The sequence below is a fragment of the Taudactylus pleione genome, unplaced genomic scaffold, assembly GCF_031769625.1.
Source record: "Taudactylus pleione unplaced genomic scaffold, aTauple2 ptg000454l, whole genome shotgun sequence".
Taxonomy (NCBI): Eukaryota; Metazoa; Chordata; class Amphibia; order Anura; family Myobatrachidae; genus Taudactylus; species Taudactylus pleione.
The window spans coordinates 8,485,118-8,503,501 of record NW_028284856.1 but is presented as its reverse complement, the minus strand read 5'-3'; the positions used below and the strand labels follow the sequence as shown (position 1 = coordinate 8,503,501).

General features: G+C 46.8%; 1 protein-coding gene across 1 annotated transcript in view; it reads right to left on the bottom strand.

Annotated features, from left to right (window-relative positions):
- LONP1 (lon peptidase 1, mitochondrial) overlaps nt 1-18,115 on the bottom strand; it is a 47,412-nt gene extending 29,297 nt beyond the window's left edge. The window contains exons 1-7 of the mRNA XM_088448362.1: nt 17,526-18,115; nt 14,834-14,922; nt 14,162-14,281; nt 11,824-12,043; nt 11,571-11,632; nt 11,304-11,433; nt 9,809-9,892 (exon numbers count right to left, since the gene is read on the bottom strand). Of these exons, the coding sequence (XP_088304488.1) occupies nt 9,809-9,892; nt 11,304-11,433; nt 11,571-11,632; nt 11,824-12,043; nt 14,162-14,281; nt 14,834-14,922; nt 17,526-18,020 (1,200 nt within the window). The 5' untranslated portion in view covers nt 18,021-18,115. The remainder of the gene's footprint in view (nt 1-9,808; nt 9,893-11,303; nt 11,434-11,570; nt 11,633-11,823; nt 12,044-14,161; nt 14,282-14,833; nt 14,923-17,525) is intronic.
- Between the last annotated feature and the right edge of the window lie 269 nt (nt 18,116-18,384).

Sequence of the window (18,384 nt, the reverse complement as noted above, 5' to 3'; positions counted from 1 at the left end):
TCAATATAATAAGCCTGCCGCACCTGGTATACCCAGGCGGTCTCCCATCCAAGTACTACCCAGGCCTGGCGCTGCTTAGCGTCCAAGATCAGACGAGATCGGGCGTGTGGCCATAGGCGCTGATAGATATGTGGTGGGCAAAGTGGCATGGACACAACCTCTATATTAGGCTGTGGCATGTTCCTCCCTGTGCTTCATTTTTTTTTTTTTTTTTTAAATATAATATTAAACCAGTACACTGCCCAGTTCCGTAGGGGAACTACCGACGTGCAATATAACAGAGATGAGGCAGAGCCAGATCTATATAAAGACTGCAGATTAAATTACAAACTCCACAGTTGTGTCGTTAAACCTAATAAGACCAGTGCTGTAGGTTTAAGTAAAGAAAAAAACGGGAGAGGCCATATGCAAGCACAGGGAGAACATACAAACTCCCAACAGCTAGGGCCGTTCTGGGAATAAAACCCACAACCCTTTTAAGGGTTGCACCCCCCACAGAACTCCAGAGTGAGGATGCAGGAGATGCTGGCAATAAGCCCCAGCTCCTTTTAAGGCAGGTGCATATGCTGTTTTAAAATACTCGCTGGAGGTAATGGCGGCATCTGTGCACGCCAGCATGGACTAGACTCCGCCCCTTATCAATAAGCGGGCGGGGCGCACACAATGGCTGGTATAGCAGCGCGAGTGGGGGAGCGGGAACGTAATAGCCAGCGCCGGTGCATCTTCATACAAGCACCGGCGCCGCAACCAGCAGCCGAGAGCGCTGAATAACAGCCTCGCTCTCCGGCGGCTGTGTGCAGAAGCCAGCGCTTCTACAAGCACCAGCGCGGCAGGGAACAGCCGCTCTGAGCAGCTTCCTAAGCCCCGCCATGCGGCCAATTGTAGGCAGCGCCTGTGCAATCTTCATACAAGCACCGGCGCCGCAACCAGCAGCCAAGAGCGCTGTGAATAACAGTCGCTCTCCGGCGGCTGTGCTCCTCCCCCTGCAGAAGCCAGCGCCAGTGCTTCTTCAAGCACCAGCGCGGCAGGGAACAGCCGCGCTGCTGCGCAATGTAGACTCCCTTATGGGAGTAGCGGGACGCGCAGGCTCCCTCCCCGTGGGGATAGAGAAGAGGGAGGATTCGGCTCTCGTGAGAGCTGACAAACAGAGCGCTGTCAGCTCTATTAAGTCAGACAGCGCTCAGTAGCAGGATATCAGGGCTCGCTGCTAGGCAGCAACATTACAGACTGTCTGAACAGTCTCCCTGTACATGAATCCGCGCTCTATGCGCGGTAGCTCTGCCCCTTGTAATAACGCTAGCGGCGTTTTAACAGGATTCCAGGAGGGGTTATACTACAGTGTATACCACCTGAGCCTGGGAGGGGGCAGAGGGGCCGCAGATTAAACTCCGTTCCCCATAAGGGGAACAGAGCTATACATACCAGCTGCTGGCATCAGGGCTGCGGCTAGGCATTCGGAAGCACGGACACAGCCTCTATATTAAGCTGTGGCGTGTCCTCCCTGAGCTACTGCCAGGGTGCCTTGGACTCCGACACACACTCTTATTTAGTGGTGGCGGGTCTCCTGATGCCTCCATGTAGCAGGCTGACAGACGCAGCACTCTGTCAGCCTGTCCTCAATGCTTTGTGAAAGCTAGAAATTAAAGTAAAGTTGAAATAAAAGAAAAAATACTAAGTGTGGGCTGGAGCTCAGCCCTATGTGACCGGCTCTCTCGGGCACATTCTAAAAACTGGGGCTGATGGGGCATAGAGGGGGAGGAGCCAGTCACACTTCAGAATTATTTAAAGTGCCAGGCTCTGCTCTACCACCGTCTATACCCCACTGTCTTGAACTCCAGTGTCCCCTAGTGGATGAAGGAGAAACAGCTGACGCTCCACATCTTTAGAAGAGTTGTGTAATGAAATCCATAAACACAATGTTGCTTTGTTGCTTTTCTGCAGAGCAAGTTTGAAAAGTAGTCCCTCATTCTATGCTTGCTCATACCCCTTTCACACATGCTATAAATTAATATCGTATAGTGGCTTTTACTTGCCAGTAAGCTACACTACCAAAGATGTGTACAAGCTATAACTGCATCACGGCTTCGGGCATTAGTCAGAGCCAAGAAGTTATGGGTCAATCAGTTTTAGGTTAAATATTTAAGGAATGCTCATAAAAATGTAGAAACATGTAATGAAGCTCATAAAGGACTTGTCTTGCCAAATCACTGTCTACTACAGTGAAGAAGATGTAATCGATTTGGATTTTTTTTTTTTTTCTAAATCTGGTTACGTCCCACATAACACATTGATACATAGTTGAGAATTCTAAGATTAGGGGGAAAATATTACCTTTGCATATTACTAGCTTAAAGACAAAGAACAGTGGGATTTAGAAATGGAACATATTAAAACAGCAATCCAATGAAAAGTAGCGCTGCTAATTGATCATGGCGGGGCTATCCCATTAGCCCAGAAGTGCCACCCGACGCCGGCACTCATCGTGGATATTTTTTGAGACCTGATGTGTCCCGAAATATAATCCACGATATGTGCAGTTTTTTCACCACCTAAATGGCAAAAACACATAGGACTGCGAACTTATTGCGGGTCCTATGTGTTTTCGTGAGAATTATCGTATTATTTAGATCAAAATAATAGGATGAAAAAAAAAAAAAAAACATTGGCGATAATCCCCGTTTTTCGCCGATCGCGGCTATCCATTAGCGCCCAAACTATGTTCGGGGATAATTGGATACCAGCCAGCCTAAGTCTCTGCAGCAGTCTGTGTCTGTCTGGTAACTATAGTTGTTTTGCATCCAGAGAAATTTTTAATGGAGATACTGTTATATAGAAGAATACTTATGAAAAATAATAGCTGTAAGCTTAAAAAATATATTTGACTTGCTATTTGAAGAAAAATAAATAAATAAATAAATTAAAACCCTGTGGGATTGCTGCTTTACACCTGGATTACATCAGTGGAGTACAACAGTAATCAGTATTTGTCCCTGCTCATTTGAATGGATTTATTAACGACCTTGTAAATGTTCATACTTGCAGATTACATTAAACTATATAGGGCTATAAACACAGTAATGAATAGTATCAGGAAAATGGCAGATGAAATTAAACACAGATAAAGTTCAGGTTATGCCACTGAGCCGTGGAAAGAGCAATGCTACTTACACTCTAAATTAGATACAATAAGGGAAATATTTGATGAGAAGGGAAATAGGAATACTAGTAGAGGGTAAACTGAATAACTGCACTCAGGCTAAAGCAAATACAATGCTGAGAAACAAGAAGTGCACATGCTACAAATTTAACTTTACCAATGTATAAATGACTTGTCAGAACACATCCTGCATCTGGGATACATACAGCCTGTAAGGACATATTAGAAGTTGACATGAAGCCAACATTATTAAGTAAAGGGAATAGAGGGCTTATATTATAATGAAAGACTGGACAAAACTGGACTATTCTTAAATTGGAAAAACAAGAGATATGGTAAGAACTTACCTTTGTTATCTCTGTTTCTACGAAGTCCATAGGGTCCACAGGGTTGACCTTGGGGTATAGGTTGGGAACCAAATCCGGGCACCACGCAGTTAAAGCTTTTAGCTCCCAGGATGCACTGGGTCCACTCTCCCTATAACCCCACCCCCAAGCCAGAGGCACCTCAGTTTGTAAGTAGCCAAAGGCCGGAGGAGGAGAGAAAAAGAGAGAGAAAACTGGAACACTCAATAACCATACTCACCGAAATGGGAGACGGAAAACCGGTGACCAGCCACACAGCCCATATGAAGCCAGGTGCGTCAGGGCGGGCGCCCTGTGGACCCTATGGACTTCGTAGAAACAGAGATAACAAAGGTAAGTTCTTACCATATCTCTTGTTTTCTACTTCAGGGTCCATAGGGGGTCCACAGGGTTGACCTTGGGGATGTCCCAAAGCAGTTCAACCAAGGGTGGGGACGCTCCTGTGCTGAGAGGAGAATCCGTCGCCAAAAAGGAAGCATCCTGAGAGGCAAAGGAAACCAATGCCTAGAACCTTAAAAAGGTGTGGACAGAAGACCACGTGGCCACCTAGTAAGGTAAAACAGCCGAGGCGCCACAGCGAGCCGCACACATGGCCCGAGAAAAAACAAGCATCAACAACAGGAAGGCCTACCCATGGGTAGGCCCCTGAGGAAGACCTACGAGGCCATCCAGCCAACATTTGGTTATAGGCCGGCCATCCTTTCCTGTGAAAACCAGAAATCTCAGACCACCAATAAGGAGTCCGATTTCCGTAAGGAACCTGAACGGATCACAAAAATCCAAAGAGGCCAGACCACAGTCAATGAGGCCACACCAGCCGAGAGGACTGGGGACAGAATGGCCGTACCATAAGTTCCAGAACAATATGGAACCTGAAAACCACTAAGAAGCAACACAGGGCGAGAGCAACTCCCACCCTGACATGATGCCCTCCAGAAGAGGGAGCCACATGAGAACGCTCCCAATTCAGACACTCTCCTGGTTGATATAAACACCCTGAGAGAAAGAGAGAGCCTAAGCAATAGACCATGTAATGGCTATCACAACCAGCGGTTCCATTGACTGTCCCCGGAGGTAACGAAGAACCACTACTTACTCCCCAGGAGTCCCTAGGGAGGACAAATGGAGGCATAATCAAGAAAACACTCCAAAGGATGAACTGGATACCAGAGTGGAGCAATTCCATATCTTAACCATACTGACAGTGTAGAGATCCGCACTGTCAGGAAGACCAGGCCAAGTGTGAAACCCAAGCCAGCCGGAAGGAATGCCAGAATATCTGGAAATCCTGGACACCGGAGGATTGTATCGACAGGTACAATACCATAAGATTTATGGCTGCCACAGTTTGTGGTAGGTCCCAGCAAAAGCTGATCCATGTGCTCTAATCATTCCAACGATGACAAAGCCAGGGAAGCCGTAAGACCACTGTAAGGACACAGTCAAAGACAAACGACCCAGGTCCAAGGCAAAACCAAAGACCCTGAGACAACAGGTCCGGGCAGTGAAGCATCAGGGATGGAGTATCGATGTAGAGACTCCGAAGATCCAAGTACCCCTGACATCTGGGGCAATCAGGAGCCACCAGCAGGAAAGCATCTCCGTCTCGATTGAAAACACTTCCAAAGACCTTGAGGAAGAAGGGAGACCGGAGAACACAGGTACACAAAGTGGAAGGACCACTTCACCGACAAAGAGTCGCTGAAGGTTGCTTCAGAATCCCCAAAGCTGAACTGTAACACCATAGTGTGATAAAGTCAGAAGGCCATGAGGGTCACCTCAGGGGGGCCCCCCCTGCTCACCAGGAGATGAAACCTCTCTTGGGGAAGAGACTAGTCCCCGGGATGCACGTCGTGACGGCTGAGGACTCCCGCTTCCCAATGGAGAGCTCCTGAAATGAACGCTGCCGAGATGGTCGGGAGGAGACCCTCGGACTATGTCCGAATATGTGACATACCTGTCATTGCCACCCAACGAACAGTGTTGCTAAAAAGGAAGCCACTGTCCTGACCCTGTCGGACTGAACCTTTTCAGGTTCACCGGGAAACAAGAGTTATGCCAGAGTAAGTTAATTGACAGGGTGGAATCGACAGACGTCCAACTGCACTGAAAAGGATTCGATCCAGACACTGTACATAGCAAAGAAAACCCTGGACGAGATGGCCATAGCCACCCGGACAGGGACCGACTTGCCTCCGGAGAGAGCATCATCGTTTGAACAGTTATCCGACAGAAAAAACTCATTCCATCTGGAGATGAGCCAATTATGGAAAGGCCTGGAATGGAACTGAGCCCATTCCACCATGCATCCCAGAGTGTAAAGACATCTGTCGACTGCGCAGACAACCATGTACTCCTAATGGAAGAGAGGAGATTCCGTCTTACGCCAGAAGAATTCTCAGATTCTGAGAATCCAGCAGGGATCCTAGATGAAGAATACCCAGAGAGGGATGCAGGGAGGACTTTTTCCCCGTTGATTAAACGTCTGCACCCTGAAGAAGCCACAGTCATCCTGACCTGGCCGTAAAGTACCCCGGTGATCCCGCTAAGAGCAGGAGGCCGTCCAGGTACAGGAGCATTGGGATATACTGAACAGAAGAACTGTCAGAAAATCCAAAACGCTGGTAAACCCCTGTGGGGCTGAGGACAGTCCCAACAGGCAGAGCCCGAAAAATTGTAAGTGTTGCTGTGATACAGCAAACCTCAGCCCATGCTGAGGAAAGGTCTCTGTAAGTACCCGTAGGCACGCGTCCTGTATATCCAATGATACCATAAAGTCCCCAGGTTCCAAACATCGTATGATGGAGCATAGGGATTTCCTCCTGAGCCCAGGTAGCTTTAGGAACTGGTTCAGGGAATTGAGACAGAGAATAGGCCAAAGAGGACCATTCAGCCACCGCACCAGAAAGAAAGCAGAACAACCAGTCCCTCACTGAGATAGTGGGGATGGCCTAATTAGCTCCGCTTACCGCAACAACTGCATAGCTTTCTGGATCTGTAAGGCCCTTGTAAAGAGGGCGTACCCTCCTACCCACGTAGCCGCGGCAACTTGACACTAATACCGGGCGAACTGAGAAAATCGGTATCTCCCAGTTGTAGGCCTGTCCCGTCAGGCTGAAGAGATATCCGTAGGTTCAGAAGCAGGATCGGCTGGCAGTCCAGGCCTGCTCGGTACTGGATATGTCGGCCCTTGTAGATGCCGACAGTCTACGAAGAAACAGACCTTTAGGCTGACCCAGAGGACAAAAAAGACTTAACAGACTTAGTCTGAGGCCTTGTAGTGGGCATAGCTGAAAGCGGTAAACTTGTCGTTAGTAATACTGCCAATGTTACTACAATCTTGTCAAGGTCAGGACCAAACAATATCAACCCTAAAGATGGTATCTGCACCTCTGCATTCCCAGAGCGCAGCCATAGGGTATTACGGAGGATACAGTCGCAGCCGGAACTCTGAAAGTTAGGAGACTGGTATCCAATATAGGCATTTCCACCTATGACAACAGCATATATTACGTGAGCGACCAAATACATTTGAACCCCCGACGTGTTGGAGGGGAAAAAACGTTACAAATGCATCAACCCAATATGCAATAGTATTAACCAACCATGCTATAGCCATGGTAGGATGGGTAACAACTCCTGAAAGCAAGTATACTGATTTCAGGCAGAGTTACCACCTACGGATCCGAAGAATCCGACCACGCAGGAATGGGAGGCGTAGTAACGTCTGTAATCAGACGAGTAACACGCCCATCCCCCCCAGGAGGGGCTCGTGATGACCCTCAGGGAATTTGGGACAGGAGGCCAAACACTGTTGTAACACCTCCTATCTGGCAACAGCCAGAGTCCCGCTATGCGATCCACCCGCTAGTCAGCAACAGGGAACCCGAAGGCACGCAATACTGAGGGTGTATGATACAGGTGCAGGTCAACATTCACTCTAACCAGAATGGACCTGCTACCAGCCCTAAAGCAGGGATAATAATACCTGAAATAGGCTTCCCCCCGTGTAAGAGGGAAAGAGCCCCGAACAGTACCCAGTTCACGGCAGAGCCAACTGGGAAGTAACCACAGGGCGTCAACCACGCCAATTAGCGTTTCGTAGAAAACGACATCCACCCAGGGTGGCTGTTGTGGTAATCCCTGCAAGGGGAATGACAGACTATTGTGGCACCAGGGGGAATTCATATACTGCGAAAAACCCCTGCAGGGAGCGGTAGTCTGTGTCACAGGGGAAGAGTGCAAGAAGCTGCGAGATACCCTGAGATGAAAAGGGCAGTATGGTGAAGTAACCCCAAGTGAGGTACAACAATGGGGCCCGCCCGGCGATCCGCAATTGAGAGGATCCCGAGAAAACAAACCGCCCAAGGGGGTCGTGAAAGAGGCCAGCACCAGATGACGCCACATACAGAACCCTTTATGAGTCAAATCCTCCGCACTAACACCTGCAGCACATGACTTGCAGGATAGTAAAAATGGGTGCAGTATAACGCTCTATCTCCTGGTCAGACATATCTGACCAATCTTGGCGGAAATATTAAGCAGCGCTATACTGGTCCTGACTGATGCCAAAAATTAGCTGCAGGGACCCATTTTCAGCGTATGCAACACACAGTTCCATCTAAAATATGGCAACGTGCAGCACGCAACAGTATGTGACAAACCACACAAATATTAACAAGTATATAAATGTGAGGTCTCAGAACCACCCTAAGTACAGCTGTATTAGGGCAGATAAAGAAAAGGGATAGATATACACTGACAGGTGAGAGAATAAAGTACAGTCAGCACTAGCATAAGTCACATACAATGCAGATATATACATATATACATAAACATGTCATATAATATACTGCACTATTACACTGCATTCAACTGCCCAGATTCAGTGTCTGGGAAGGCTACAGCGCTGTGTACACTGACCTGATGGTGAGGTACGCAGGGGGACTGGACTCACTGCCATCCTGAGAGATTTCTGCTGCACCACAGAGATAAAATGGCCGCTGGAGACCTCAGAAGAAGCGTGGCCCGCGGAGGAAGCAGCTCAGCGACGCCAGACTATGGATACTGAAAGGCGCGCTGAGCTGAGGGGAGGAGCCGCTGTAACAGGGAAGGCTGCCTCCCCTGGCCGGCTATTAACCCCCGGGACGCCGGCTCCCTGCACCGATCGTTAAGTCCCTGGTGGTCTAGTGGACACACGGGGTATGGGGGGCCCGCCGCCACTGCCGGCGCCTCCGGTCTGTCCCCTGAGACCGGAGGCACAGGACTGCATTTGAAATGCGCGGATCACCGCAAGCGGTGATCCGCGACCTTACCTGCTCCCCGTGGATCCGGCAGCAGTCCTGGGCGCCCACAGAGTCCGGCTAGTACAGACTCTGGGGTCCCGCTGAGATCCCCAGATCTGTACTGGCGTCTCAGCGCCAGCGGGGTGACGGAGCAGCAGCTTAGACGTCCTATGGACAGTCCGACGCTGCCGCTCTGAAGAGTCCAAAGTCCATGGAAAAAACTTTGTCCCTAAAAAAATAAAATAAGCTTAGGGGCTGCTAATCAGCTCCCCCTGCGCTAACGGTGACCCGACTCCGGCCGGGCACCAACTTAAACTGAGGTGCCTCTGGCTTGGGGGTGGGGTTATAGGGAGAGTGGACCCAGTGCATCCTGGGAGCTAAAAGCTTTAACTGCGTGGTGCCCGGATTTGGTTCCCAACCTATACCCCAAGGTCAACCCTGTGGACCCCCTATGGACCCTGAAGTAGAAAAGTGCCTTATAGGTGACCTAATTAACAGGTGTAAATAAATCAATGGTCAATGCAAAGATATGTCTGCCAATCTCTTCATACCTAGAACGGTCCAGGTGATAAGGGGACATCCACTACATCTAGAAGAAAGACGTTTTCACCATCAGCCCAGTACGGGGTTCTTCACTGTAAGGGTAATCAGACTACGGGATGCTCCCAAAGGATGTGGTGATGGCCAATACGTTACATGGATCTAAATATGGATTTGATCTCCTTTTCACAAGAAATTTTATATCTAGCTAATTATTAGAGCTTATTATAAGGGAGGTTGTTCCAGGAAACTAATCAAATCGCTATTTAGGGGGTAGGGAAGGAGGGCTTTGATTTTGTGATGAAATGATGTATTGATAGCTGCCTCGCTGGGGTTTGCTCTAAGTCTCCTGGATCACTGCTGCTAACCCATATTAAAGATGGTTGGAATTCATGGACGTTTGTATTATTTTTTTCCAACTTTAATAACCACTTAAAAAATATTATGACATCTTAGATTACCTCTCGACCCAAACGCTGTTGCAGCTTGCTGAGTTCGTACTCTTTCTTTAATAATGACAGTGATTTGTACAGGCGCTTTGGGATCTGTTAAAAAGGAGAAGAGAAGTCACTGCAGGGATTGTACACCAACCATATCCATCTGAAGGTAATTGTAGGCATGACAGTAAAGTCTCATAGCTTAGTATATCCCAGGGGTCTTCCACCTTTAAGACAGTGTGGACCACATTAAAAAACTCAACGAAGCCCGAGGGCCACTAAGCTATACTGCGGTATTTAGACTCTGCCCCTTCCTCACACAATTATGTCCCATAACTGCCCCCTCCTACAATTTTAATTAGGTCCCAGAATGGCACCCTAAAGCTGCATACACACGTAAAGATTTTCTGTTCAACCATCCAACTAGTTGATTGGTTGGAATGAAAATCTGGTAAGGTATGAAAGCAAATGACAATCAGCAATTTGCTCCCAAACGCCGGAAAATGGACAAAAACTGTTGTTTGAACAAATTGTTTAGATCAAACATTTAACAAACTTGTCTGAACGACCATTTTCATCTGTTTTCTGGCATTTAGGAGCAAATTGCTGAACATCAGTTACTCCCATACGTTACCAGATTTTCATTCCAATCAATCAACTAGTTGGATGGTTGGACAGAAAATCTTTACGTGTGTATGCAGCATTAAACCCACAATTATAATTATGTCCCTCCTCCATTAATTATGTCAGACAGTTGCCCCATCCTCAAACAATTATGTTCCATAACTGCCCTCCTCTGCAGTGCCCCCAAGTAGTGGTCCCCCTTATATAGTGTCTCCAGTAGTAGTCCCCCCCCTATGCAGTACCCCCAGCAGTAGTCCCCCCTACGTAGTGCCCCCAGTAATGGTTCTCCCTATGCAGTGCCCCCAGTAGTGGTCCTCCTATGCAGTGCCCCTGGTAGTGTCAGTGCCACTTACATATATAGGACAAAGACACAACCCCCCCCCCCCCCCCCAAAAAAAACCCCCAAACAAAACACTTACCTGAATCCCTGCACCCGCCGCCGTCCACTCCTCTGTCCTCCCGGTCCGCTCTGAAGTATGGGTGATGCGTCATGACGTCTCTCCCATCACCCACTGCGGGAGCCGGAAGGTGGAGTTTATGAGTGTGCTCCAGCCAGGCTCCGGCCGTCGGTGCAACAGCCAATGAGAATTTGTCCGATTCTCATTGGCTGCCAAAACAAACACACTGCTGCCGCCAGCGATGTGTTTGTTACTGTGTAGTGCGGACGGCACTCACTGCGGTCCGCACTACACTTACTGAAATGGACCTGGAGGGGGTGACTTTAGGGTGTGCCTGCACACCAACGGCAGGCCACGGGGAACAACTACCGGGCCACCCATGGCCCGCGGGCCAGGGGTTGAAGACCCCTGGTTTATCCCATATAAGCAATAAGTACTCCTTCAAATACAGAAATCACTCCTAGTCAAAGTCACTCCACAGAGCCCATGTGACTTACATTTGTTTCCTCTAAGACATCTTGAAGCTCCTGGGAATCTGCTCCAGTTAGTGCTGCGCCCATGTCACTCAAATAAATAGGATTGTCAACCACTCTCTGTCCAGCCTGCATCATCTGCATTACAGATTCCCTTTCATGAATAACAAAAGCAACAGAAACCATTACACGAAAACCCCCAAAAACAACAGTCTAGAAAAAGTAACAAAAGAAATGTAGAAATGTAATAAACTGAAGATTCTACATAAACTTTCAGAAAGGTACACATACCTGTACAGGGGGTTTAGTGCAATAATGTCACGGATGGTCTTTACTATTTCAGCAGTGAGAGCCTAAAAAGAACAATAACTAGTTGAATTTTTATACGGTTATCAAATTGTAAGTTCCTCATCCACTGCACAGTATAGTGAGATCAAATCAGCAAAAATGACATTGGAGTCCAGCAACAGTTCCAGAGCCACAAAGTACCCTAAGTGGGACAAAGGAGAATGGAAAACCCTACAGACAATGAGCTTGTTCTTACTTTGACCTCCTCGGTTATTTGGAATTCTTCATGAGCCACGTTGTCCACTTCGACCATGAGAACCTCAGGGGTTGGGGTTGAACTGACCACTTCTTGCGTTTTCTTTTCCACATCATTAATGTGCCGGGCGGCCAAATTTCTTCTCCTCTTTTTCCCTTCTACTTTCTCCTCAGTTTTACCATCATCACTTTCAATGTCAAGCTGCTTGTTGATACGGATCCTGCAAATTGCGTAACATAAGAATGAATCAGACTCTTATATTTAGTACTGTCTATGAGCTTTTATCATGTGATGTAATGAATACACATTTCTGATAACCGTCCTTTGACAATATATCTACTAACTTTCCAGGGTATCATCTAACATGGACAGCAGCATTGGCTGTCTCCTAATAAATTGCACAATCTGGATCATAGCAACAGGTACCAGCAGAGGCCCAATGAAGTGACCAGTTTTAACTTCCCTCATGCACAGATATCTCCTAGTAGGCAGTATGGATAGGAGAGCTGTAAGAAGGGAGAGGAGAATGGGCATTAGAGACAGGAGAGGTGGAAGTATGAATAGGAGAGTGGGTAGTGGAGACTGATACCTGCTATGGCGCTGCACTGATTTCAATCTTGAGCTGTAAAGCTCGGTACACTCTAGACAATGTCTAGTATGTACCGACCTTGTTGGCGAAGGGACGCAGCGGGGTGCCGGCACCGGCAAGTGTGTACACACTTGCCGATGCTGGCAGCGCCGGCAATGGTTTTTTCAGCAGCATGGCCCCAGCTAACGATATCACCTGTCGGAAATGCATGCGGGAGCGCGGTTCGTCAGCGACAAGTGGGTACACACTAGACGATGTGCCCGATATATTCCTCTGACCCGCCGGATCGGACAACATATCGTCTATTGTGTACCCAGCTTAAATCTTGCTCACGACTGCAATAACAGTCTGCGGCTCTGTCACTCGCGCCACTAGCAGGCCACCCCCTTTCTGCTGCTCTTAAACGCTGGGTACATACTTATCCAATCCACGGCAGATCAGACTGTTTATACAATCCTACTGCAGATTCTACATCCAATTCTCGCTACTCACTTGTCCAAAATTTCAGCAGACCTCCAATCTGTCTGCTGAAAAAATACATTCAGGTAAGGAGATTTATTAATGAGGAATTTAATTCATTATAAACACTAAACACAAGGGCGTGGGGTTCCCCCCACAGAGGCTTAACCAACCCCGGTCTCTTTGAGCTGGCCCTTGTTCAAAAAATACAGGGAACAAAACGTGTAGGGGTCCCCCATAATTGATGAACCAGCACCAGGCTCTTGGAGCTGGCACTGGTTCTAATAATAGGAGGAGTAAACAAAGTAGTAGGGGTCCCCCGGGGCTATGCCCAGCACCCCTGGGCTGTGGGTGCAGAGTTAATAGTTCATTAGTAAAAGTTTAATATTGTCTTTTATAGGTGTAACTACATGTTCAAGCAGGCCTCCCCCGCATGCTCGTACTTGGAGAACCACAAATAAGGCGGGGTATTAAGGACCCGCTGGTACCTATATTACCCCTGTAAAAGAAATATGAAAATAAAAACAAAACACTGAATGTTTTAATTCATTTTGCTGCACCTTCACCTGGGAGGTAGTGACTGTTAAGCTCTTTTACATGGCTGCTGCCTTGCCCAGGACCTCCACGGAGTCTTCATCTGGAGGATGGCGACCTTTAAGCTCTCTTACATGGCAAACGCCCATCCAGCCGCAATGCCATTTTTGAAATGGGAAGCCGCGCCATCGTCTATTGCCACCTCCCACTGCCATGACCCGCAGCAGTGGCGGATGGTGCGGGACCCTACACTGCCGCCACACTGATGGTGTGTTGGGCTTCCGGGACCGGTCGCCACCTCCGGTCTCCGTAAACTACACACTACAAAAATCGGTCACCTGGTTGGCAGTCGGGTCTCCTAGTTTTGAAGCATGATTAAAAACCAGGAGATCAGACACGCGACAAAGATCAGGTGTGCGGGTCGGTCGGTCGGAGGGTGGCGACACATGTCCAATTTCGGGCAGACCGCTCAGTCGGGAGTCGGATCTCCTGAAGATTGGACAAGTGTGTACCCAGCTTTAGTAATCTCCTCTAAGTGCTCACCTACCGATGGAAACACCACTACAATGTCCAATCTGCAGTCAGATCAGTGGTGCAGATTACAGCAGGTGGCGGGCCACATTTTGTACCCCCCTTGGTTGGACGCCCCTGGTCTAAATGGACAATCCCTTTAATGTGTACTTATGAAGCTCCCTTTATTAACTGGCTTAAATTGTAATCACAAAGGTTATTGTCTGCACCACTTTCTCAAAGTACCTCCTGTGACCCATGACGATCATACGCAGCTTGTCGTCCATGTCCTGCATCTCATGTATCTGTACAAAGGTTCCTGTGTGGTAGATTTCATCCAGGCTTCCAACCAAATCTGACTCATTACTATCGTGTAATGGGGAAATAAAGAGAAAAAAATATATGTTTTGACAGAGACAAATACAATGAGAGTCATTAATAGCAGAATATATATACCATATGTGGTTCACTGCATATAATGCTACACCTTTGTGCTAGCATACTCCAAAAAAAAAAAAAAAAAATCTGCTCTGCAAAATCAATACACCCTGCCACATTAAACAAACACAGACATCTACTAACAGATCAGTATTCCAGTGTAAAGGTGCCTGTCCACTAGATGATTAAAATGAGCGACGATATCGTTCGATCATCATTTGAAAATTAGGTCTTTTAGACATCTATCATTGGGCAAACATGCTGGTCAACCTGACGATAACGGTTCAGCATGTTTGCAGATGATCGATTCTGCCTGCACTGTAGAACATATCGTTCAGTGTTGGCACCCTGCAGTGTAGTGAACGACTGAACGATATTGTTATCGTTCAGTCTTGTCACTGTCGGGTAGTGGATACACGCCTTAAGACTTAATTTAATTAAAAAAAAATAAAGACTCTGGAGGACAAAACCATCTCTTACTTATCATCTCTCTTGAGGAAAACGCCCGCATACGGCTGTGCCAGCCTTACTTTACGCCTTAGGAGGGCTATTAAGTTTGGATTCTTCACCTTGGATTAGAAAATAAAAGATAAAATGTTTAGTATTAATTAAGTGACATTAAAATGTTATTTGTATTTTCAACTATCAGCTGCTTTTAATTACTTTTCCAGTATACAATAAAAGTCCATTGAAAATCAAATAATCAATGTTACCATTCATGCAAACATTGTGCAATATCACAGATTCCACTCTTGACGTACCACAGATGTCAGTACCCAATATTACATTGTCTAAGATATGCAGACGCTACACTTTCTCCATCCTTTTTTACTTTCTATTGTTTTCAATATGCAATATATTTACTAAGTGGTGTAAAATGTCAGCATGTGGCCAGATGTGAGGAAACGTGATTGATTGTAGAAACTACCTATGATTTCTAGAAAATTAAAAATCTATTTTTCGCTAAATTAGTCTAATCAGAAACAGAAAACACATTCAGTGTCCAGCAATAACATACTGCACACATAGGCAAAGAGCATCTGTGATGGTTTGATCAAATGCCAAGGTCGTCCCACCAAGGCTAAATGTCACAAGTGACTTAGTGAGGTTAGTTAGCTATGAAAACATGTCATCAGACAGTTAAAGCAACAAACTCCAATAGATGCTTTTCTATTTACTTTAAATACATTTTATGCATGTCCTCCTACAAGTCATTATATCCAATTAAAAATCTCTCTGCAAGACAGAAAAGTATGGCTGCCAGTCACACACGTGTCTGTGTACTAAGCCTTGGAGAAAGAGAAAGCGGAAGGCGGTCAAGTACCACCCAATCATCTCCTAACTCAGTTTTCAAACAGTCTGAAAAGTTATAGTGAGGAGCTGATTAGTTGGTACTTTTTTCTATGTCCACTTTATCTCTCTCCAAGGGCTCGATTCGATTCAATGCGAACTGAATAGCGCCGGGAGGAAGCTCAATTCAGCGTACTGTTTTATCAGAGAATGCCATTTCTTGCGCCTTAAACATGGTGTTTAGTTGCGAGAACCGATACTCTACGACTGAACTGCCCAGTGCGATGCTGTGTCCGCGGTGCTAAAGGCAAAAAACAGCATTGCGCCAGGAGTTTTGTCGGATATCTGCTCGCACCCCAGGAGGTATGCGAGAAGAAATCCTTAGGTCGGGGTTAACAGCGTGCTGAGTTGAATAGCTACGGGAGCTCCCTCCCAGCGCTATTCAATACGCGTTGAATTGAATCAAGCCACAAGGCTTACTACATAAACCCCTAAGGGCCGAATTCAATTAAGAGCGAAAAGTCACGATTGGCGAAAACGTTCGCCGATGCGATCTTTTCGCCTTATTCGCCAGTTCTGAAGCATACTTTTCGCGTACTTTCACAATGCGCGCTCCTGCTTTTCGCCCTATTCAATTGCAAAACAGGTGAAAACACATTTGTGCGAAAAATGTGAATGGCGAAACGTACAGAATATTTTAGGGACATCGCCATAAAATAGCCTAACTGACCTGGAAATCCATATAGAAGTGTATTAATAGCCTTAATAATAGTATATTGTGTTCTTAAATTGAGTCAAAGGGCTGTTATATGCATATTTGCATAAGTGTTGAAAAATTATATTTTCCAACACTTTTTACATTTTCGACCCAAAAATGACAAGTCATTAACAGGGGGAATTAAGCTAATTTTAATTTTTTTTTTGCACATAGTAACTTTGCAAGTCAATCATAATAGGTTGCAAAAACTGAACCAGAAAATGACCCCATACTGTAAGCTCCTATGGAGCTGTGACTGATGCAAAGGTTCATTATCTGTATAGCGCTCTGTAATATAACTGATGCTATATATGGCTCTGAAACTTTGGACCAATATGCCTCCAGGATGTTTACTTGTACATCTACATTCTGTCTGAGATAGATAGATAGATATATATATATATATCTATATAATTAATATTCACTCTGCATGGGTTATTCAATGATGTGTGGCTGTGGACATCTCTGGTGCAGCAACATTGCAGATCTTCTGTGCAATTCTATTGGATGTGAAGAACACAGTTTGTGGTTGTGAGATGCCTGTGTGGGTGGAGAAAGGAGGGGGCCCATGTGCAGTCTCCATGCGTGCCACCCCTCTGTTGCCAGTGGCACTGTGCCAGTCTACTGCCCATGGCATGTCCCCAATGATTTCTCTAAAGCATGTGAAAAACTTCTGGAAAATAATGACAGTGCCATTTTCACATTGATATCTGCAGGGCCAAACTCTGTAGAGGTAAATATATGGTATTTGTGCAGAGTGAACACCCCTGGACCCTGGAGCCCTTGTGCACCACACACCCTGTAACCCATTACACATATCCCCATGAGAATAGGTTTACCTTTTCCCATGCACTAATACTGTATGTCTGTGTGTGCTTTGTGTATTTTGATGACATTCTCACACACTACACTAACTGTCTGGGCTGTTATTGATGAGGAGTATTTCAAAATTATAAAAACCACATTAAAACTTAATGAGATAAACATATCACAAGGTTTAGTTTACGATGTTACTAACTATGCACTTGTGCATCTTATTCCAGTATACTGTACATATGCACATTAGTGATCGCAGCCCATTAGACTGCGATAGTCATGTATTCTGGTGACACCACCGGTCCTTACCTCAATTATCTTGACGAACCTGGGGAACACGGGGTTCCTGGACACGGGTATGACCGGGACATTAGGGAATAGTTCGGGCACTGTGAGCGGGGCGAGAGCGGTCACAACGGGCGCTTCATACACCGTATCACCCACACCGCCGCCGCCCCCTTCCCCTCTGTCCCCTTCATCCTCCCCGTCTGCTGCCCCGCTCTGCGCACCATCGTCCCCAGAGAAGGCGCCGCTGCCCCGATTACCATAGCCATGTAGCGCTCGCCAGTGACCGGGGCGCTGCAGCGGGGGAGCGGTGCAAGCAGCACGTATGCTGCGGCTCAGGGGAGTCCCGGTTGATGCAACCGCAGTGTAAGCTGTGCGGGTACCGCTCTCCCTTCCCACTGAGTACAGCCTGCCTCTGATCACCGAGTTAGCCTCCGTCTCTCTGGCGGCACCGAGCGACCCGAGCCTGCACCGTCCGAGACATCGGCTGCTACTCCACAGCCGCACATAAGCTGTCATGTTCCCCAGCTCCCGACAGCCACACCGACCACACTCACACACTGCTACCAGTGTAAAAAGCACGCCGCTTACTTCCGACGCCAGGGGATGACGTGGATAAGTCACTGCAATGGCATAGGCTGTCAGTAGGAGAAGGCATGTATGAGAAGCACAGGCAGCCATATTTGATACTGGCTGAAAGGGCATACATGATCTTTCAATGTCAAAATAGCTTACATAACAGTTCCTTCTGTTTTATAGAGGTATAGATGACCTTGACCGTTCTACTTTCTCAAACAATCAAAAGTTTCATTTTATCATCTACTGTATCTAAACCATTAAAAGTTTTTTTTCAATTATTTAATAACTTAGAGGTCTATTTACT